The sequence below is a fragment of the Hippocampus guttulatus genome, chromosome 3, assembly GCF_054856545.1.
Source record: "Hippocampus guttulatus isolate MCC_2025c chromosome 3, RoL_Hgut_1.0, whole genome shotgun sequence".
Taxonomy (NCBI): Eukaryota; Metazoa; Chordata; class Actinopteri; order Syngnathiformes; family Syngnathidae; genus Hippocampus; species Hippocampus guttulatus.
In genome coordinates this window covers 10,484,404-10,506,770 of record NC_141263.1, presented here as the reverse complement: position 1 = coordinate 10,506,770, position 22,367 = coordinate 10,484,404, and the positions used below count along the sequence as shown (strand labels likewise).

At 41.7% G+C, this 22,367-nt stretch overlaps 3 protein-coding genes across 12 annotated transcripts in view; 2 read left to right on the top strand and 1 right to left on the bottom strand.

Annotated features, from left to right (window-relative positions):
• baz2ba (bromodomain adjacent to zinc finger domain, 2Ba) overlaps nt 1-4,683 on the top strand; it is a 103,274-nt gene extending 98,591 nt beyond the window's left edge. For all 8 annotated transcript variants that reach the window (XM_086106676.1, XM_086106678.1, XM_086106674.1 and 5 more), the window contains 5 exons: nt 531-666; nt 861-1,007; nt 1,377-1,678; nt 2,126-2,269; nt 3,280-4,683. In XM_086106676.1, coding sequence (XP_085962802.1) covers nt 531-666; nt 861-1,007; nt 1,377-1,678; nt 2,126-2,269; nt 3,280-3,436 — 886 coding nt within the window. In that variant the 3' untranslated portion in view covers nt 3,437-4,683. The remainder of the gene's footprint in view (nt 1-530; nt 667-860; nt 1,008-1,376; nt 1,679-2,125; nt 2,270-3,279) is intronic.
• A 1,099-nt stretch (nt 4,684-5,782) lies between these two features.
• On the top strand, nt 5,783-18,660 carry wdsub1 (WD repeat, sterile alpha motif and U-box domain containing 1). 3 transcript variants are annotated; one of them, XM_086106630.1, is made up of 13 exons: nt 5,783-5,900; nt 7,850-8,264; nt 8,962-9,149; nt 9,303-9,389; nt 9,473-9,566; nt 9,850-9,883; nt 10,572-10,612; nt 11,117-11,223; nt 11,320-11,337; nt 11,525-11,551; nt 13,396-13,575; nt 16,898-17,032; nt 17,248-18,660. In XM_086106630.1, exons 1-13 carry the CDS (start codon nt 5,801-5,803, stop codon nt 17,397-17,399), a joined length of 1,578 nt encoding a protein of 525 aa, XP_085962756.1. In that variant the 5' UTR covers nt 5,783-5,800; the 3' UTR covers nt 17,400-18,660. The 3 variants fall into 3 exon arrangements, with proteins under 3 accessions (XP_085962756.1, XP_085962757.1, XP_085962758.1); XM_086106631.1 differs by lacking the exon at nt 5,783-5,900 and adding an exon at nt 6,347-6,435; XM_086106632.1 differs by lacking the exon at nt 5,783-5,900 and adding an exon at nt 6,378-6,435 and having other exon boundaries at nt 7,853-8,264.
• The window catches only part of LOC147207438 (protein TANC1-like), a 48,137-nt gene continuing 44,258 nt past the window's right edge, over nt 18,489-22,367 (bottom strand). The window contains exon 26 of the mRNA XM_086106626.1: nt 18,489-22,021. Coding sequence (XP_085962752.1) covers nt 20,671-22,021 — 1,351 coding nt within the window. The 3' untranslated portion in view covers nt 18,489-20,670. The remainder of the gene's footprint in view (nt 22,022-22,367) is intronic.

The following is a 22,367-nucleotide window of genomic DNA, read 5'->3' as shown; positions in this document are numbered from 1 at the left end:
TGAAACATGCATTTACGTAGTCGGCACGAGAGTGTTTCAGTCCCGTGCATGTCAATGTTCTGTGTGAGAGGTAATCCCGTACAATGTCCTTGACGGCCCCTCGCATTCTTGGATGCTTTCACAGCAGATTGTTGATGGTGGCTTGTCACTTTTTTTTCTTTCAATAATTTTGTGCATTTTTTTTCTCGAGGGGGTGTGGTATTTCCTGTGAAGGCATTGTGTGTTTTCCACAGTCATCTGCATGGTGTTGTGCATCAGTAACTTTGGCTTTGGTCTACTACTCTCCCGCATACATTTATGCAGGTTTTACCCGTTCACTCTTTTCTGCATGAATGTCGCTTGACGTGAAAAAGTCCGTGTAACCTTGCCAGTGTCGCACACAATGTTTGGCTTGTCCAGCTGGAGCTCTGTTGTCGTGAACTGATATTTTGCCACCTTCTTCTATAAGCTCATACTTGTTATGCAAAGTACATGTGTGCTGTTTTGTGTGGCTTTTCTCATTGTCTGCATTACTTATTATCTGGTAACAGTGGCGAAGAGGAAGTGGCCCATGGTATGAAGGTGTGGAGGAAGGCCCTGACTGAAGTGCGCAGTGCCGCCCAGCTCGCCATGTGTATCCAGCAGCTACAGAAGTCCATCGCTTGGGAGCGTTCCATCATGAAAGTGGTGAGAAGAAGTACCTGTACTTGCATTCGGTACTAAGAAGTACAAATACTAGAAAAAGATCTCGTACTGTAATTTATTTTGTTACTTATTGCCACTGATGAGGAGCAGATAGACTACTGTAGAATCATAATGACCAACATAGAGCACAAACCAATCCAGAAAGTGTGCTCTTAATGGATGCACTTGTTGTTCAGTACTGTCAGATGTGCAGGAAGGGAGACAATGAGGACCTCCTGCTACTGTGTGACGGCTGTGACAAAGGCTGCCACACTTACTGTCACAAACCCAAAATCACCAGCATCCCCGAGGGCGACTGGTACTGCCCGGCCTGCATCACTAAGGTATCATCCATCCTCCGCAATGCTGTCTTGCATTTGTCCACACTTGAAACACAATTTAGCACACCGGTGGAACGATTGTGTCTTTTCAGTCGTTTCAACTGTAAGTGCCGCTTTCGGTCGACTAGACCAACCTCAAGCTGGATAAATACGACATTTAACTGGTTAACATATCACACTTCTCTAATAGTGCTTGTGGCGCAGAGAGTTCAACCGGCTAATAATTTTGCTTCATTAATCACATGTTGTTGTCCAACTAGTATGCCAGTGTGGCTCTACTAGTGTGCAGAAATGTCATGCTGTATTGTGCTTTACTGCCAGTTTAGATGGCACTGAATCTTCAGAAATGTGTTGCTTTTTACACGATTCCAGGCAAGTGGTCCAACCCCCAAAAGCAAGAAACCTCCATGCAAACCAGTAGCATCCAGTGTGGCAGCAGGGAAGAAAGGCGGTGATGCCAAAAAGAACGGGAAGCATGCCGGAAACGGGGAGGTGTCTGAGGATGACCCGGCCAGCGCCAGCAGCACGCCCAAGAAAAGTTCAAAAGACAACAGTCGCAATAGGAAAAGTGAGGAGGGCTTAAATACTCTGCCGGGACCAAATCAGGAAAGCCCCGTGTGTGTCAAAAGAGCAAAGACTGCTCGAGACAACAACAGGGACTTGGGCTTATGCAGGTATGGGCATTATTATTGCTACTAAAGTCTTCGTTCATTTCTCTTTTAATTAACTCTTGGGCGGGCGGCGTTGTTCGACTTTCCGACACCTAGATTATCTTTGGCCAAAAATAGTCTTTGAATTTTTCAAATTTGTTTTGTTTATTGCCTTTGCTACAACATGCAGTTTTTAATTGACACCAGTTCTTCTCATGAGTCTAAAATACACTTTCAATTTTATTTTTTAACCTTACAAAGTCCAGTTTGTTTGCAAACGGCGATAGCTCATTGGCACCATGTTGCTGACACCCGCCTCAAATGAGTATCCCTGCTCTTGAATTTGCATGAACACAGCTAAAATGTTTAGATTTTTAATGAGATGTAAGTGAGCATAGAGCTCACGTGGTAAACTGAAACAACAATGGCATAGAAATGTAACATGCTTGTAACAAAGTGGGTGTTGGCCAGGGTTCTCCTTGCTGAGCTGGAGCGACATCAGGACGCCTGGCCTTTCCTCACACCCGTTAACCTCAAGTCAGTCCCCGGCTATAAGAAGGTCATCAAAAAGCCCATGGATTTCTCCACCATACGTGAGAAGCTCGTGAGCAGCCAGTGAGTTCAACCGTCGCTTAGCACAATTGTTTTCCTGTATTATTCAACGCATTATTCAACAGTTAAGATCCAATGAATGTGTTCACTTATTTCTTCGCTATTTTGTACCACAAGTTGTTGTTTTTAATTCTTCTGCTCAATTTTTTTGTCCTTCCACTCCTTTCACATTTTTCAGCTGATTCAAGCAAGTGGTATATTCACAAAATTGAGGACATTTCTGCTTGGACAGTATTTCTTGCATTTGCCATTCTAGCATCCAGAATTTGATTTTCCACAAGAAACATTTAAGTGAAAGAAGTTCAACAAAAGAGTTTCCTTTTGCCATACATGAATTACCATATTACCAGATTTTCATTTTTCTCCCCATTTACCAAATCAAGACATTTTTACACGTTGACTTCCCACCCCCACCACATCTCTGATTAGATATACAGTATATGTGTGTGTGTGTGTGTGTGTGTGTGTGTGTGTGTGTGTGTGTGTGTGTGTGTGTATGGCCAGAAAATATCTGTGCACACACACACAGATATTTTGCCCATATTTAAAGCAGCATCTTTAGGAATTGCGTGGTCCCTAGGACCACTGATGAAAAATGATGCCCCCCCCCCCACCAACATTTAAGTTGACCATCCCGCATCTATGGTATTTTTTATTACATTTTACAGATTCGTACACAATAAAATCCCCAAATTCAAAGATAATATACATATGTCCCTTTTATATTTTTGACTGATTCGAAGCATTCCAACTTCTAAATGTTGACCTCATTCAAGAAATCTCAGGAAATATTTATCACATTTCTACCACATTTTCAATAAACATGTTTGACATATTTACTACCTCCTCCTATATTTAGTGAATCAAGTCTCAGTCTAAATTTCAATAGTCCCAATAATTCCATATTATTTTATGTTCGCATCAGCTGTTGTGCATTCAACAGAAATTGAAGTCTCGAGCTTGTTCTGTATTTTCCCCCTGCCTCATACTGTTCTATGCTTGTCTGATTGTAGATATCAAAACCTGGAGACTTTCATCATTGATGTCAATTTGGTGTTTGACAACTGCGAAAAGTTCAACGAGGACAATTCTGACATTGGTCGAGCCGGTCATAACATGAGGAAATTTTTTGAGAAGCGCTGGACTGAACTTCTGAAACAAACAAACTAAATTCCGAGTAAAAGACAAACAACATCATTCTCCTCATCCTCATTGAACACGTTTGACTTTCATATCGGGGTAGCAGGTTTTAATTTCATTCTTGGGGGAGAATGTGGCTTTGCCAGCAGGAGAGATCGATGCCACCTTGAAATCCGAGATGTTACATGAACTGCGCTGGATTTATTACAACAGGGATCGAAAACCCCAAAGACTCCAAGAGAAATGGGGTACTGTAGTGCAATACCACTCCCTGTGTCAGAACACTGCACTGAATGAATCCTCACTGATGTGTCTGCGCTAGAATACTTTCCACTACCTGTAAATAGATGTTTTTGTTATTTAATCGTATTATAGTGAATGTATTTAATTTTGTAATAATTATTTATGAATCAAGGTCCACTTCATTTTCTATGAAAAGGAAGACTCGGCGTAACCACTTTTGAATCGAAAAAGGAATGTGTCTGTGTTCTAATTTTTTTTTTCTTCACCCAAATATCAAACAAAGCCAAGAAAAAAAAAGCTGTAAAAGCTGTTTACACTGTTTAGTGCTTTGGGCGTCAGAGGACTGTCGTCATTTGTTCAAACTGCATTTATTCACAGGAACAGCAGAGAGGGACAATTAAAATGATGATTCATGTGTACATACTGTTTATTAATGTCAATATTTTGTCTTGTTTGAAACGATGTGTACAAATGGTTTAAGAATATTAAGATATTGTTTATGCCTTAGAATGATTGTAGCATTCTATTTTAGTGAACGTGATGAAAACATGATATTGTTTGTACAGTATATACATATCCTCTGCAAACACTGTGGTATCCTTAATCTTGGTAGTGCCTACCCTTCCAACAGGGGCGTGTAGGGGATGTTAATTGTTCTTCGTTTTTATGACATGTCTTTTTTTTTTTTTTAATATGATTTCAATCCAACAAGGCCTCCAAAGTTGGACAGTGACACAGACATCATTCCTCACCGTTGAAATGAAAACAAGGAACAAGCATTGAGCAATGCTTCCGTGACGCATTTCCTCACCGTCTGCCAGAGGACCTAAAGGCCATTTGTAACCACTGTGTTGAACCTTGCTGTGTGTTGTGGCCTGATGGAGGCAGCTAGATTTTTTTGTACCAAGTCAAAAAGTACTTGAAGTTACTTTATTTAAGATAATGTGGAATAAAAGTATCATTCTTTTGTAGGAGCTTTATTTTTCACTAGTGTGTGGCACGGACCTATTAAAAGGATGTTTTTCAATGTAAAACCCTTGAACTGGTTTTCTTTGAGTAATACTCTGCTCAGAACCACATCTCTCGATGCTAATTGTGTGAATGAGTGCATTGTTCTTCCACACCTGAATTAGTATTACCACGAATCAACATTTTAAAATGACGGGGGCAGAAAGGTTGTTTGCAAATTCTCTCAACAGACGATTCCAACTTCAAATATGTTGAACTCATTCAAGACACTGTTGAACCTTTTTATTCTCATTCTTTTACTCCTAGATTTCCACAAAGGCGGTCCCAAATCAAAACTGGCATTTTAACATTTATCTACAAACAACAGGTCAAGTGTCATATTGTGGCAGGGCCGCCGACTCTGACCAAATTGGGGCCCAAACATTTTTGTAATAAAATGAATTCCCCCCCCCCCCCCACCAAATGAAAATAATATAAAAACGTCAAACTGCTGTAAAATAATGACACAAATCTAAATTGAACATGCATGTGTGCCTTTATATTTGTCAAGTGATGCTCATGATCGCTTAAGCGCTCGTGTGCCTTTGATGAGTGGAAGAGGTCTAATGAGCTTCAGTTTTAAAAAATAAAGACAGTTCCTGTGATACAGTAAATAAGATACTGGAAAATATTACTGTTACTATTATTAGATCGAAGGTGACGAACTATAGGCCCGAGGCAAAATGCAACATTTATGTGATCCGCAAAACCAAACCAGGTGCGACGACGTCATGTTTCTTGCAAATTGTCCTGAGATGTGAGATTTGCAAGCATTTTTTGATACCAATCCCTCCTTTAAAATTAATTGAAAAATAAATGTTTGACTGGCTTCTGATTTTCAAACTATTGTACTTACCCATCAATTCGTTTTGTACATGCAATAATTTAAGGGGATCATAGATTCACAATACCGCATATAACGGCCCTTCGAGGCACAGTATAACGACGATGCGGCTTACCACAAAAATGAGTTTGACACCCTATTTATCTACTGTGCAAATACTAGCCGACGAGAACTACCATTACTGTTAGTACAACAGTAACCACATTGTAAATTGGGTCATCAACGTTGTGCCTCCGGGCAAGGACTAAAATACACTGCTTTCAGAGATTTCTGTCAATTGAGTTGCTGGTTTGTGCCATATGTTTTATTGCATCATTCAAGAGAAACACGCGATTACTCTTGGACGATGTGTCGAATCTGCTCTGGAAGTGGCGGCAAGCGTATCTGATGCCAGGGATGGTGAGTGCTGTCATTGCAGCAATCGACGCCTCTCCACCCGCGGGCCAATATGGTACCTCCTGGCGTACCTCACGGTAGCGCATAGGAAGAGGCACTACAAACAGTGCGTGTTCCAGGTTTTATGGGCTGCCCTGCATTGCAGTACTACTGTGTTGACGACGTTCGCACAGCAACAACAGGGTCCAGTTTTTCTTATAAGCACAATGATCAGTAAATCAACAAGACGGAACCTTTATGTGCAAAGAAGTGGTCGTCCCCCAATCCCCAATTATGCCAAGTTAGCAAAACCGATAGCGTATATAACGGACAGTAAACATTCATTTTTACGTATGTACTTTTACTGAAGTTCATGAGTTGAACCGGCACATATACCAGTCACAAGTATTGACTACATTACATCTAGCAACGTGTAATGTAAATACTGTATATGTAAACACAAGGGAATTACGTCACTCATGACGACATTTTGGGAGGTCACTGAGGTGTAAACAGGAAGTACTGTAAACCGAACTGACTCAAGTGCGAAGAAAAAACGGTAAAGTAAATGATTTTTGTCTGTGTGTGTGAAAATGTTTGAAATAGTGGCGTTGCCTCGTCATGAATTACGGATTCATTAAAAACACAGTAAATCGATTTCATCTAACGTTAGCTTCCGGTTATCTTGGCTACAATAAGATTTCCAGTATTTCTCTAATTACCTTCCTTAGCTATTACGTTCATATCTGAAACATTGGTCCATCTTATTAAAATTAAATGCACATAATGTAGACTCATATCCGTGGTAATGTACACGCCTCTTTTGCTTTGTAGCCGTCTGCCATAAAGTGTGAAATATGTGCAACGAGAAACTGATGTCTCACTAGTATTTTCCCCCTCTACTGTATGATATTTCTGAACAGTCATAGAACAATTTTGGCATCCAAGCAGTCCATCAACAATAGTTCGTCAAAACTACATGTTGACGTTTTAGTGCTACTATTAAGTTCCTGGAGGCTACTACTACATCTGGTGCGTGGCACTAGATGGCTCTGGAGTTGTTACTAATCCAGCAGAGTAATTAACTAGGTTTAACTGCCCACCAGGTAGCCATCGGCATAGGTGGTATAAGTACTGTAGTGGGAAGAAACTTACTAGTAACACTCGGTTTTTCCTCTAGTACAGTATCCCATTTGAGGACTAAGAGCACACTGCCAGAATATTTATATGGAAAGTGGCTTGAGCATTTATTTGATATCCATTTTAGGATGTATGTACTTGTATGCTTTTTGGCCTTACGAATACAACAACTCAGCACATTCGGAGAATGATTGTGTTCGAATAGTATATCTTTTTTTTTCACTACTGGTTTCCACTGCTGTTAGGCATCTGTACATTAGTCGGACAGCTTTGGCATCCAAGTAGGGCATCTATATGCTACAAGCGAGGCAGAACTGTCGAGTACAACTAGTCCACATCAAGTCAATTTTGTCTGCCGCTAATTCACAACACAAAGTTATCTCAAGGCAATTTAGACATTGAGTAAGTTAAGAAACACCTGAGCGACTAACAGGATAGAGGAGTTTTGTGGAAAGAACAAGAGGCACAATATCAGCCATATCGACAAGAACAGTGAAGTGCTAGATGAGTGCTAGAAGACTTCCAGAATGTTATAATGTCACCAGTAGTATCATTAACATGCATTTGCTCACTCGTGAACAATTTTGCCTGACTAGTAACATGTGCTTTTCCAACTAGTAAGTTAAAGTTGTTCCTTCTAATAAGGATGAAAAGTGGACTAGTACTTGGGCTTTACCTGGATATCAAGGATATCGAATAAATGTGTACAGTACAATGCATAAAGCGTACCAAACACACACATGCACACACACACACACACGCCCTCTAAAAAAAGAGTACTTGTTTATATGCTTATGTGTTTATGTTAATGTGCTCCTTGTGATATTGTACAGTAGGACGATCTCTCCAAATGGTGTCCCTGATTTGCACTATACAAGACCACCGAGATGACGTCAACTGGTGTGCATTCTCCGCACAACTGTTAGCCACATGTTCGGGCGACAAGACCGTGCGGGTGTACAACACCCAGGACTTCTCCGAACTGGCCTTCTCACCGCTGGAAGGACACGGTTACAGCGTCCACTGCTGTTGCTTCAGCCCCTGCGGACAGTTCCTTGCCTCTTGTTCCACAGATGCCACCACCCTGGTGTGGTCCATGGTCACCGGGGAGATTGAGGCAGTCCTGCAGCATCCCGGTCGCAGCCCCGTTAGGATCTGTGTACTCTCTCCGGACTCCACCCATCTGGTCTCTGGTGCATCTGATGGGTCATTGGCTCTCTGGGATTTCCCATCCAAGCAGCTCCGCAGGTTTGTGAGTACTTAACTGTGAAACCCCATTGGTCACAGAGGATGCATTTCAGACCCACCCGCGATATGTGAAAATCTGCGACATAGCTAAAGCATATAAAAACATGTTTTTTTAAATTCCTGCAAACTTTGAAAGGGAATTGAAGTCAAATGTTTTCTTTGCAATAAATTCTATGTTCCCTCGTTAGTCTGAATAGTGAACGCGATATTCTGATTAAGTGTTTGCGGAATCAGAATTACGAAGAAAAAAGAAGATGAAGCCAGTCATTTTTATCGATCTCACGGCGATGCGGTGCCATTTGTCGTCACCTGTTTTCTGGGCTCGATCTCATGACGTTTGTAATGCAAGCCCGAGGGCACTTTGATGTTGTTATTACAAAGATTTTTGCCTTGAGTTCAAGAAATTGGAGGCGATCATTTCACAACACTTTGAGGATAAAAAAAGGCTTGCATAGTCTTCCAAAGATGCAAATTTTCAAGCTATTTGTCACCCACAGTTGAAGTTTACTGTAAAACTGACACATAAGACAAAAAGTGATTAGACATTGTATGATATTATTAGTATTACATTGTATAGAATACCGTTTCTTGTTTATCATGGATTTTCACCTATGGTGGGTTTGGTGTCCCACGTGATACTCATGGATTTATGAAATAATAAGTGGAAGGGATTTAAAAGTGTCAACTGTTTGTGAAGGACCAGCTGCGTGAGTGACACGACATTGGTGGCGTGCTCGTTCAGCCCGTGCAGCCAGTTGTTTGTCACGGGCTCCACCTACGGCGACCTCCGTGTGTGGGACCTGGATTTGAACCAGCGCCATGCAGAGAAGAATGCTCACGACCTCGGCGTCACCTGCTGCACCTTTGCTCCCAACATCCTCAGCGGTCAGAGATAAATCATTGAAAAGTTTTGTTTTATATATGTATCTTGTCATCAGCAGGCTGCAATGACACAGAGGAGAAGTCCAAAGCCCAAAGTCAGTTGGGTGTGCCACAACACAGTCAATGACCCTCCAATTCTGGTTGTTTGTTTGGCAGACAGTCAAGTTGTGCAGTTTCATTTGGCGTCGTGTGGTCAGGACAGTCACGTGAAGATCTGGGCCATGAACAAGCTGACTTCTGGAGGTAAACCACAGCAGAACAATTCACAAAACACACTAGGTCTCGACTGTCTTACTTACCAATCAGGACTTTTCTGTCATTTTCAGCCTTTAGGATGCAGCTTCTGCACACGTTGACTGGCCAGTCGGCTCCTGTCCTCACGTGTGCATACTCCTCAGATGGACAACTGCTTGTCTCAGGGTAAGGAGGAAGTAGAGGAGGTGATTTATTAGATTTTAATTGATTTTACAGTTTCTGGCCCCTTTGAACTATCTCATGAACGTATTGACTGTATGAATCTCCCTTTGAGAAGTCTCGATGACAATGGAATTTATTATCTCAGGGTAGTTAAATTATTTACACCTGATGACGTCAGAGAAAGCTGACGAGAATGACTCTGCAGAACATGACCACTGGAGGGAGACATGCATCAGTTTATTTCATCTGAAAGTCACTAAACATTTTTTTTTTTTTTGTCCTACAGCTCTGTGGACAAAACAGTGACCGTCTATGATGCAGTGAGTTCCATATTCAAGTTGATTATTATGAGGTGCCATATAGGATAAAAATAATATTCATCTCTTATACTCAGCAAAAAAACTCTCAAACAAACAAACCTCAAACACACGTCATGCCCACCCAGAAAAACACAACCCAAAAAGTCACACTCCAGAAAACTTGAACATTCACAAAAAAAACACACAAGACAAAAAAAAACTCACACACACAAGAAACACCTCTCAAGCACAACCTAAATCTTATCTCAAACTCACAAAAACAACCTCTCAAACCTTCCCAAAACCTCTCATGCCACACCAAAAAACCTGTTACAATGACCAAAAAAATCTCACACACCACCCAAAAAACTGTTACTCTCACCTAAAAACCCTGAGACACCAACATCTCTCAATGCACTAAAGTAAGAGCTCAGACCAACCCCCAAAAAATTCTCACATGCCCTAAAAATCCCCTCATGCACAATTCCCTTACTGACCTAACCCTTTTTATTAAAAACAAATAAACCCTACACAAGGATCCAAAAGGAATGTAGGTTCAGATGGCTCCCAGATTAACTGCCATATGGGTGAGAAGTTTTTTTCATAGTGTATGAAAGGAAAATGTAAAGTTTTGCATATTTGAAACCTCATACATCATGGTGTCTCTCATTATATTTATTAATTCACGTCTTTCTTTTTAACTTTGTAGAAAAATGCTGTGTTGCTTTACACATTGAATCAGCATGAGAGGTAGGTCCATCGAGAAGCAAAGCTTATACAGTGGATTTGAGAACACATCATTGTGAAACTTGCATCCCAACTACCGGTATATTATTTGTCTTATTTTGAAGCAGTCATAAGTGAACTGTACTTACTATATACTTGAAGCACACTCTATTTGAACATTTATTTCCGAAAATTACTACAGAAACCAAAATGTTGTAAAATGTCTATTATATTCACCAGTCTAAGATAAGATAAGATATCTTAGACTGGTGAATATTGTGAATATGGTGAATTCACCAGTCTAGTGTATACATAAATAATACGGTACACATTTCACAGTGTTTATGAATGCACAGCAAATTCAAATTGACATTGCTCATATCATAATAGCCACATTGGTAAAATATTCAGTCCTAACATTTTCATCATTATAGTCAATACGTGAAGACAGCCAAAGAGTATTGAATTTGGCTGTTGCTTTGTGGCAAACAGAAGCAATAGTCCAATGACAACCATCCTCTGCCACAGGTATGTGACGGCGTGTTCCTTCTCTCCAACTTCACCACTAATTGCCACGGGATCCATGGATAAGACGGTGAACATCTGGAGAGTGGAAGATGGATGCAGTGGGCATGGTTTGAGCAACACAAACTCCTCCTGATCATGAATGTTTCCTTTTTCATTGTTTGCCTTTTCTTTGTCTTTTTCATACCTGCTTTGCTGCATCACAGCTGGGAAACCAATGCCTGGTAAGGTTTATATTAACATTTGTTCCATGAAATTGTATCCATTTATTTCCAACAGTCTATTCTCTTCATTTTAAGCATTTTTACACTTTTAGCAAACTGAGGGATGGATCCCTGTTCATTTTGTATTTTCACCACTCTTACTTAGTCTTATGTACTGTTTTGACCCTTAATGTGCTCCCTCTTCCAGAAGACTCCACTGTGACGGCATGTCACGGTAAGATGAATTTTGTTACGCCAATGGTGACGACATAGATAGATAGATAGTTTGCCCTGCAATTGACTAGCGACTAGTTCAGGGTGTAGTCTGCCTTCCACCTGAAGTCAGCTGGGGTAGGCTGCTGCCACTCTGTTCAGGATAAACTGTGTTGAAAATGGATGGATGGATATGTATTTCTGTATTAATATAATATCGATATGTGTGTGTGTATATATACAGTGCTGTGAAAAAGTATATGCCTCCTTCCTGATTTCTGTGTTCTTTGCATATTTATCACACACAACGTTTTCTTTTCATCAACCAATTTTAATATCACACAGACACAACCCAAGGAGAGACAAAATACTGTTTCTTAATGCCAATTTAATTTATTAAGGCAACAACAACAACAAGAAAAAAAAACCTACACCCTTTGCACCACATTTGTTGAATAAAAGCAATCATATGAATAGAATCTGTTAGACAAAGCAACGTCTAAGAGCACGATCTAAGAGCGCTTGAGTTTTGAGGGCACAAACTGATGGTCAGACGTTCTCCTTTAAGATTTTCTGGTAGACAGCAGAATGCATTGTCCCATCAATCACAGCAAGTTGTCTTGGTCCTGAGGAAGCAAAGCAGCCCCAGACCATCCCACTGCCATCATCATTTGCCATTCATCAGCAAAATGGCCGTCCATCAGTGACAGACTTCCTTAAACTGTTCTAATAGTCTCACACAGTTGTCCACAAAGAGGTGCACCTCGCCCCATCTTTGCTTGTGCATGACTGAGCAATTCAGGGAAGCTCCTTTTATACAATCAAGGCATCCACCTGTTCCCAGTTAGCCAGCTTACCCGTGGGATGTTTCATACAGGTGTTTGATGAGCATTCCTCAATGTTCATTTTTATATAATACAACATACTGTATATCTACAATACATCTTTATTTATATAGCGCTTTCGCAACAGCTGCAGCTGTATCAAAGCGCTTTACAGAACAGTTACCATAACATAACAGAACACATAACATAAAACATGGACAATCATACAGTCGTAACAATTATTTCTGCATAGGCCTTGTTGTTTGAAGCAGTTACAGATGAAAGAGGAGAGAATCAAAGTCCCCTTTCACCAGTCTCCTTGTCCCAGCTTTTTTGGAATGTGTTGCAGCCATAATATTCAGTTTGAACATTAACTATCGTGTCTTTGTAGTGTATTCAATTAAATAAAGATTGAACATGATTTGCAAATCATCATATTGCCGTTTTATGTATGTTAAACACATTGCCCCATCTCCATTGAAATTGGGTTTTTATACAAGTTCTTAACAGCGAGAACAAGCACTAATAAAAAAGTGGTGTTTTGATCCGTATTTCTGTGTTTTAATAAGGTTTAACATGTTTGCAAAGGGTAAAACTGCACTTAAAAAAAAGGGCCAATCTTTCTACCTGGACTTGAAGGGTGATATGATAAGGGTGGGATCACTGATTTAATAAATGATCATTTGTAAAGACTATTTTCTGCTGCAGCATGACTGCGCCCCGGTGTACAAAGCAAAGTCCATAAAGCCACCTGCTCTTGACTTTTCCCCAATGTTTTTGTTTCTACACAGTCCATGTGTGGAGTAGTGCCTGTCAGCTTTTGATCTATATGCACGTGTGCTCTCTCCACCTTTATACTTTTATCCTTTGTCAATGAGAATATCAATGAAAGCTCTCTGGATGAATCCATAACGTGTCCCAGCTACTTAAGCTGCACCTCTTGAAATCAATCGCCAGCAGGGCTCCAAGATAACATTGAACCTTTTTCAATAAAAGAAGGGGAGGAAAAAAACTCAACTGTCACTCTGCTTTGTCCTCTCAGCATCGACATCAGCAGGTCGGTCCAAGCTGCTGGTCAGTGATTGGTCAGAAGAGGATGTGGCCGTGTGGCTGTTGGAGGAAGGTCTGGAGGGATTGGTGGACACATTCAGGACCAACAACATTGACGGGATTGAGCTGCTTGCACTTACCAAAGATACAATGCTGTCAGAACTGCACATTGGTAGGAACCACTGCTTACCTAAGTTTATGACTCTCAAAAACTCTGGGATATTGGGTTTTGTTGATATTTCAGGTTGGATTTAAAATGAATTATAATTCTGTAAAAAATAAAAATTCTGTCGACAATGTAGGATCTTAAATTCAAAAGGGGGTCAAGTTACATCCAGATGCTGAAGATTTTTGGATCCCCAAAACAAAGTGTCTCTGTTTTATACACAAATCTTTCAATTTGTACAGGTTTAACTAAGAAATCATTCACTTTTGTTTTGCCCAAAATAAACACTAGTGATGTGAAATGTAGACAGTAGTACAGTAATGTAAATTCTGTAAATACAACATCATTGGCAGAATGCCGATCTTGTCCAATCTGGATCGATACATCAAAAACGCATGCATGCGAGCGGATGAAGCCAAAGCAATGAAAACATGACCTGCAGGTTAAAAGGGGGGGCTTACCCTGAGTTCAGTGCGTGTCTGGGTTACGACGTGTCTGAGTAGTTCCACAGCGAGTTGAAAACAAGGTAAAAGGAAGGTTAATGTGGGTTTTGCTCAGTGCCATGATGAAAAAGCTTTAAAGCTTTGTGACTGCAGCACTTTTGACTAATCTGGACCAATTTACCGCTCTATATAACTCACTCGCAAAAATGACTCTTTCCCAGGTGTCCTCCTCCTCGTTAGTCCCTCTTGATCTGGTCCCGTGATTTTCGGAAATGCCACTTATCAGATTTTCAACTTCATTGACAATGATTGTTTGTTGTCCTGCCGCACCATTGTTGTCACCCCAAAGTTCCTGGCGGCCTCTTGTTGTTTTTACACCACCTACAAGATGCTTTTCTGGACATTGCTCTCTGTTCTCACAATCTGAGGAGTGTGCAGCGAACTCTGAGACAAGAATGTCTTTGAGCTAGTGCAATACATGTGGGAACCAAATCAATAAATGTCTTCCTATGTGGTGAGCATTTATTCAATAGCTTTACTATACATCTTAAGATCCATCTCATAGTTGCTCTTGGGACTTACTTGTAAGCCTCTTCAGTGCACTAGCAGAACAGCTAGGATGACCTACAAAATGGTGTCTCTTACTAGTAATGTTTTTCTACTCCTGCCTTTCACTTATAACATTTCTGCACACTAATATGACAACGGCGGCCCCATGGTCCAGTGGTTAGCGCGTCGACCTCACAGTGCAGAGGTACGGGGTTCAACGTGGGTTTTCTCCGGGTACTCCGGTTTCCTCCCACATTCCGAAAACATGCATGGCAGGCTGATTGAACACTCAAAATTGTCCCGAGGTGTGAGTGTGAGCGTGGATGGTTGTTCGTGTCTGTGTGCCCTGCGATTGGCTGGCAACCGGTTCAGGGTGTCCCCCGCCTACTGCCCGAAGACGGCTGGGATAGGCTCCAGTACCCCACGCGACCCTTGTGAGGATTAAGCGGATCAGAAAATGGATGGATAGCATGACAACTTTGGATTGGAGGATAACTATGACACAAGTGAGGCAAAAGTGTGCACTCCTTGACATCTACATACTAGTTGTACTACTTACTAGTTCAGTGCTAGAAGTTAACTGTTGCACTTTTATAAGATAAGATAAGATAAGAAAACCTTTATTAGTCTCGCAATGGAGAAATTCCCAATTCACAGCAACAAAGTTATGAAAGGAAGAAGTAGAACAACAAAATATAGGAGCTGCTGGAAAGGCAGCCACTCTCGCGGCGCCATTTTGAAGTCAAAATAACAAAAATAACACAACACAACACATAGGACACAGACAGTCGTGCAATCTTCACCACTTTTCTGCATACGCTTTGTTGTCTGAAGCAGTTATAGATGAAAGAGGAGAGGATCAAAGTGTCCTTTCACCAGTGGATCAGAGACGTCATAAATTCATTAGTAGTAATAGTGCCACACATTTGTCAACTAGTGCCCAGTTTTGACTAACTATTAACTTATAGTACTACAAACTGAAGTTGCCCTACTAGTGTGGACAAAGAGCTTTCTTGTACATGGCGGCGAGCCATTGAGCATTTGTTCGATCTGCTTCATATCAAGATTATTGTCCATGTACTTGTTCACTTTTTACAGAATAAAATAGTCTTGGTAGTACCGTATTTTCCGCACTAAAAGGCGCACCTAAAAGCCTTCCATTTTCTTAAAAGCTCACAGCGTGCCTTATTAAGATCCGATGCGCCTTGTTTATGGTCATTATGCTAATATTTGGACCCCAAAATGGCTCCTTGCTCGAGACATGCTGACAATGCAGAGTTCAAACTTAAGGCAATCGTTTACGCAGTTTGAACACGGAAATAGAGCAGTGGCAAGAGAGATCAACGTTAACGAGTCAATGTTATAACTTGCTGTTGGTTAAGTGAACGGTGTTGCTGCTTTATTAAATAAGTTTTAATGACATCTGATCATTCTGTTGGTGTTTCCTTGAGCGTACCTCCATCTAGTGGAGGCATTGTAGATTGCATCTTATAATGCCGTGCGCCCAATGTGAGGAAAAAAATTACAAAATAGGCCATTCCTACCGACTGCTGTCAGGCTGCTAAATAAACACACGTGAAAACCTGGACTCACCCCATCCATACATTGTAAACAGCACAGCCACCTTATGCAGCAGACATGCTGTTGCATATATGCTTATATTTTATATTGCATTCTGTACTGTGTACAGTTCTTTTTTCTGAAACATTTATTTTGTGCATGCAATACTTAGTTTTTTTTGATCAAGTCTGGTTTGATCATTCTTGTTTAGTCTGTTTCACTCAACTCAACTGTATTTATAGAGCACTTTCAGACAGCCATCGCTGGATACAAAGTGCTGTACATGAAGCAACTAACATATACAACAGTAAAGCAACAAAATCAGTAAAAAAGACGGTGGAAAGCACCGAACAGCAAAACCAAGAACAAATCTGAGTCATGCTGAGTCAAATGCCAAAGAATACAAGTGAGTTTTGAGGCGGGTTTTAAAACTCTTATTGTTATTGTTTGTTATTGTTGTGTTATTGTTAATACTGTAACTCTTAAAATACTGCCCCTGTTGGCTGAGCATTAAGCACACATGCAAACGTGGCCGCTTGGTATTTAACTGTGACTCGGACAGTTATACTATTGCGTGTATATTTTGCGTGTTGATACTCACCCACGCTCATGTTGGCTCCGGAAGACTGACACGTGCTGAACAGGCGGGGGGTAAATATTCCAAATCTTGATTCTGAAATCAATGTTCTTGCATGCTGTCACTCCACCTTGTTCCGTTTTACGTTCCTATTTAATGAGAGAACACAATGGCAGCGTGTGTGTGCGTATGTGTGCAGAATCAGTGGGGCAGCGCAGCAAAGTCCTGAGGAAGGTGGAAGAGTTGAAGAATGCCTTGGTGTGTTCGGGTGTTCCTGATGAGTTCCTGTGTCCAATCACCAGGGAGTTGATGCGAGAACCAGTCCTCGCTGCTGGTGAGCCACGGGTCTACCGCACTGGGTGGAACATTTCCAGTAAATTGTTGGAAAGTTGCCATGGGAATTTAAGGTGGGGAATATGGGTTTTAATGCCATTGAGGTTGAATCCTGCAATTTCGCCTGAAAGCCAATTATCCCAAATTTCAAATGATCTTAGTAGTGAATAAAGATTTGGGAAAGACTAATCCAGACTACTTTGCATATGCCCATAGATGGCTACTCGTATGAGAGGGAGGCCATCACGATGTGGATCAACACCAGGAACCGCTCCAGCCCCATGACCAACCTGCCCTTACTGACAACTCTGCTCACCCCGAATCACACGCTGAAGATGGCCATCGCTAGGTGGAGGACAAACCACTAAGAAAGTCTCTGCCACCACTGCCACTCCATCGTTTCAGGTGCGCGAGTAGAAGGACCCAAAATATTTCACATTCCTCACGGACAACTTCATTTCATTAGTGTCGAGTTGTTCTGTGTGGGCAGATTTAAATACGCTGTTGTAGTTTGTTCATTTGAGTGCAATCATAATCATGCAGAACAAACTGAACATTAACACGATGACATTTTACATTATTTATCATCACATTCTCCTCGTATTGTATTTCAAAGTGTGAATAGCTAGCTTTCATCACACGTGTGTACTTGGTCTTAACGAGAAGTGGGTTGACTAGCCAAAATTGTACTAACAAGTACACCTATTGTACCCTTTAACCCTTTCAGGGACAGCGGTGTGGATATCTTACCATGTTATCAGGTTACAGGGTGCATGAAAAGGTTAAATTGGTTTATTGGTCAGTTGGTTTAACGTTACCCATCCCTGGTCTAGATTACTACTCATGTCTGTTTACTCCTTTAAACTGCATTCCATACAATAGTGGTTTCTTTCGAAAGGCGTTCACATAATCCTAGCACTTGTTTGTACACTTATGCAAACAAATAGGTACAGAAATGGTTCCTTTGCCTGTTCGGACCATTTGTGTACCCTTTGTAACCATAAATGGTATTTGTACCTAGGGGTTCTATTGCGAACAAATCCTACAGGGTACATCACTAAACTCGCAGCTTGGCGGACAAAAAATGACTCCTACATTACCCTTTTTGTATGAGCGTGAACTGAGAATAAAATAATCACCAACTTTAGCTTTTTAAATCAGGTCATTTTGATTACCCTATTTAGCTCCATGAAAACTACAAATTATTAGAAGCAGTTTATTTCAGTTTGTTGCAGTGCACTTCTACACCAGTGCAAATTAAAACCACAATAATAAACATCTTGTTGATTGTGCTTTGTATTTTCTTAGCCATGTAGCCATTATTTCTTCTCCTTACACATTGCATGAGGATGATTTCCTGATCCAGCATACATAGTTGGACATTCTTTCATTTTCTCTTAATCCAAAAAGACCCAGGAAACATACACCGTGCTGTGAAAAAAGCATAAATAATTAACTACAGTCATCTTTGTTAATTTATTGTACCACATTATTTGTGGCCACATTCTGTATTCGTAGCATGAAAAGTGGATATGACAACCATGGACATAATTGTAATAAGACTGTTCTGTATTTTTAATTCTTGACTGCTTGTGTTCAGGAAAACCAATAAACACTTCATAAATTGTCTGCTATGCAAAAATAAATGCCATATACAGTAAATATTGAAGCAACCAACATTGAACAGGAGGTTCTACCATTGTCATGTCTTATCTGTCTATGAAAAAAAAATCAAATATAGTTCAAAGGCTGTAATGTTGAAAGAGAGCCATTTACAGGTATATAATCTGCAAATATAGTGTATATCATACAAATATAAATGTTTTTTAAAAGACGCAATCAAAATGGTCTTATTCTGTAACTAGCGTAATGTGTATTATGAGTCATGCACAAAACTTTCTCAGACTTGAATGTTTGATATAGGACAATTCATCATGACATCATACGATCTTCCGGGTGGCGAAAGATGAAGCTTTCTCTTGAGAAACCAAGGTACACTGCAGCCTTGAGATATGACCAATTCATTCCTTGACCACACTCTTATCTCAAATAATCTTATCCCATTTATATGAATGGAAATGCCATTGATCCGTTCAAGCCATCCCTCCCTCAAAAGATCAATTGTTGTAATGTTTTTTGTGTGTTTTACATGAGGGAAAAGTAAGCACGCCATATTATCGCACTTTATAAGAATCTACACATTAGACAAATAGAATTAACAAGATTTATACAGTTGGTGTCACACTACATAAATTAAATGGTGGTTGTGCTGCTCCTCCCCGGTGTGCTCACCATGGCCACCTGGGGGCAATGTAGGACAGATGGTTATACTGTTCAATGCGACATCTCAACTCACTCAGTTCATCGGTAAGTATGGCACTGATATTAATCGTTCTACACAGAGGATAAAGAATGACTATTGTTTTATTTTCTGCACCATTTGAGTTCATTCCATTGCTTAAAAGGGTTAAAGCAACACAGCATAGATGCTATTTAGCGTTAGCAGTAACAAACTACCGTTTTGTCTTTGACAGTAAACTTCAATTAGGAGTGGCAATGAACAGCTTGAAGCCACTGTTCTGAATAATTGTTCATAATTTTATCTGCCAAACTACTTCGGGTTATGAAGTTGAGTCACTGCCTCCATTCAGCACTCGCATCTTAAGCCTGCGCTCACAAGTCAAAGTAGGAACATCAGTGAGACATCTCATACCTTGAAAAACTCTTAAATTGAGTCACAAGCATCTCATGGCTCCACTGTGAATGACTTCAAGGAATTAATGATTTTCTTGTGGGGTGATACGGGAAGTTTTACTGCAGATAAACTGTGTGGATGGAAATATGTTGTGCGTCCTGGTCCCCCAAAAAGTTCACAAATGCTCACATACTACCAGAATTCATAAATGACCCTAGCCTTCTACTGTGTGATTCTTTTGACAAGTGATGCTGTTGGACTGACAATTTGTGAAGCTATGGTAGATAGCCTATGTCGCAGTTATCTAAGTAAAGAGGCTACAATCGCTTGACCTTGATTTTTCTGTTGCTCAGTTTGGCACGGACAAACGACAGAGGAATGGATGTTGCGCTGCAACCCAACCAAATATTTTACATATTGTCTTCCACAAACCCGATGATGGAGACGTGGTCCTCAGTCTTTTCCTTTGAAAATGGCAACCCCTTCACAATTCACGACATCCATTTGCCTTATTCTCTTCACCTACAGACTCCACTGGATTGCAATTTTCTTTCAAATTTGGGGAAAAAACACCAAAAAAACTAGGTTATAGCTGCTAGCGCAACCCAAAACTCCGTGAATTTTTGTCATTAATTCAGTCCATGTCACTGGGAGTCATTCTGCCACCCGGAAGTATCTTAGTGCCTATTGTATACAAATATTCCAAATTGGTCTATCAAGACTACCATTCAGATAATGTACTAGTTATCTAAAAACCCTACTTAAGGTATGTGTGGTTTCCTAAAACACACTATCGCGCTAGCTGTAAACATGTAAGCAGAAGCAGACCACTGGTTGGTTCTAGATTGCAAATGCGACGCTGCAGCAGAAGTCAAACACAGGCTTGCATCGTAGCTACCATGTGTGGGACTTTTTGTGTTCTCTTTTCGGCTTGGACAAATTATTTAGACATTGGACTCAATAAAGGAACGTTTGGGCTTCATGGGCGCCATATGCAGCGTTGGGCTGTCTCTGGTCAGACTCGCCTGCCTGTGCCTCCCATCGGGAAAATTTAGATGGGACGACATGGTGGCTCTTGCCTCTCGCTGGTGGAGCCGCTCTGCGAAGTCCCGACTCTGCTGGTTACTCGCGTGACTTCCAGAGAGTGGCTCCTGGAAGGAAGAGCGCTTGTACTCATTGTTCAAGCCCTGGAACTCAATGACTGACATGTTGAAACTTTCCACGCCCCCTCCTCCTTGCCCCTGTCGCCCAAAACCTGAGGTCTGCTGGCTCTGGACTCGCACTGCCTTATCCATGACCCCCATGAAGGGCCGCGGCTTAATCTCGCCTTTGGACTTGAAGCTGCCGCTGCTTTTGAGGGGACATGGGGGGTCTAGCACCTGCTGCTTGCCGTTGTCTGACTGGTTCCCACTAGAGGCCTGACTGGAGCTAGAACCCCTGGAGCCTGCTGTTCCTGCTCCACCAGCCTCCCTCCTGACTTCCACAACCGAGCCCAGAGCGAGTGCCAGGCCGTCCAGAGCCACAGAGTGTGCCGAGAGTCTGTCGGAACCCCTGGAGAAGCCGGACGAGCGGGGCTGGTACATTTGAAGGAGAGCTGGTGGGGAAGAGTTGCTCGGGGACATGGGGTGGTAGTGTTCGGTGGGGCTGAGCCCGGAATGTTCCGAGTCGAGGGCCAACACAGGTGCAGGCCTCAGGGAGGTGGAGATGTGTCTCCCTGGCAGAGGACTGGAGGGTCCGCAGAGAGATAGAGGCCTGCCACCCACTCTGGCCCCTGATTGCAGGGAGTGGCAGTGGTGATGATTCCTGCTGCTCTGGTTTTGACATTGCTTGTGGACAGCGAGAAGCGGGTCAGGCAGGTCCATAAAGAGCGGATTCTGGACATACTCCTCTTGAGGAAAACACACTGTCTGATCAGCTAACGCAAAGGCCACACCTCCTGGGAGAGTCCTGTTTGGAGCATACGGATTCAGAGGCCAAAATTCTGAGCCTTTTCCACATTGCAGGCTCAACTCTTCCCCGTCTTCCTCTTCATCTTCGCGCTGTATATCAGACTGCTCTTCTGGAATCGGCCTCTCTAGACTTCCCTGTGAACACACGTCTGCCTCGCCCTCGGGGGTGTGATGGTGGTGGCTCTGAGGGTCCCTGTTGTAACTCTGTGACGTATTACTGCTGCTGGATATCCTCTGATGGTGCGAGTACTCCTCCTGCACTCGTACCAGCAGGCGACGGATCTCCCGATTGGAGGGACAGAGTCGTGCTGCTTCATGGAGGTCTGCCAGAGCCTCAGCAAATTGCCTGGAGAGGACATTTGAATTATATAGTGAAACTCCGCTGTACATTGGTTCACCCATTCACAAGCGCAGAGTTTTCAGCAGGGTTCACAGTATAGAGCCAATCAGAATTGAGAGTTTCATGCTACCGGTGTCGTACACAACCTTCTGCTACAACATGCCGGGCAACACTGAGGTCAGCTTGCATAGCTGTAACAGGAGGAATAAAAAGGCCAAGGAAGTCCCCAACTTATACTGTTGTCGTCAACAGTTCAGTCATTGTTCCCACAGAGCAGAGCGAATATGTGATTTTGAGTACTGTTCGATGCTCTGTACAGAATGTTTCTGCTCTGTTTGTGTTAAAGCAGCAG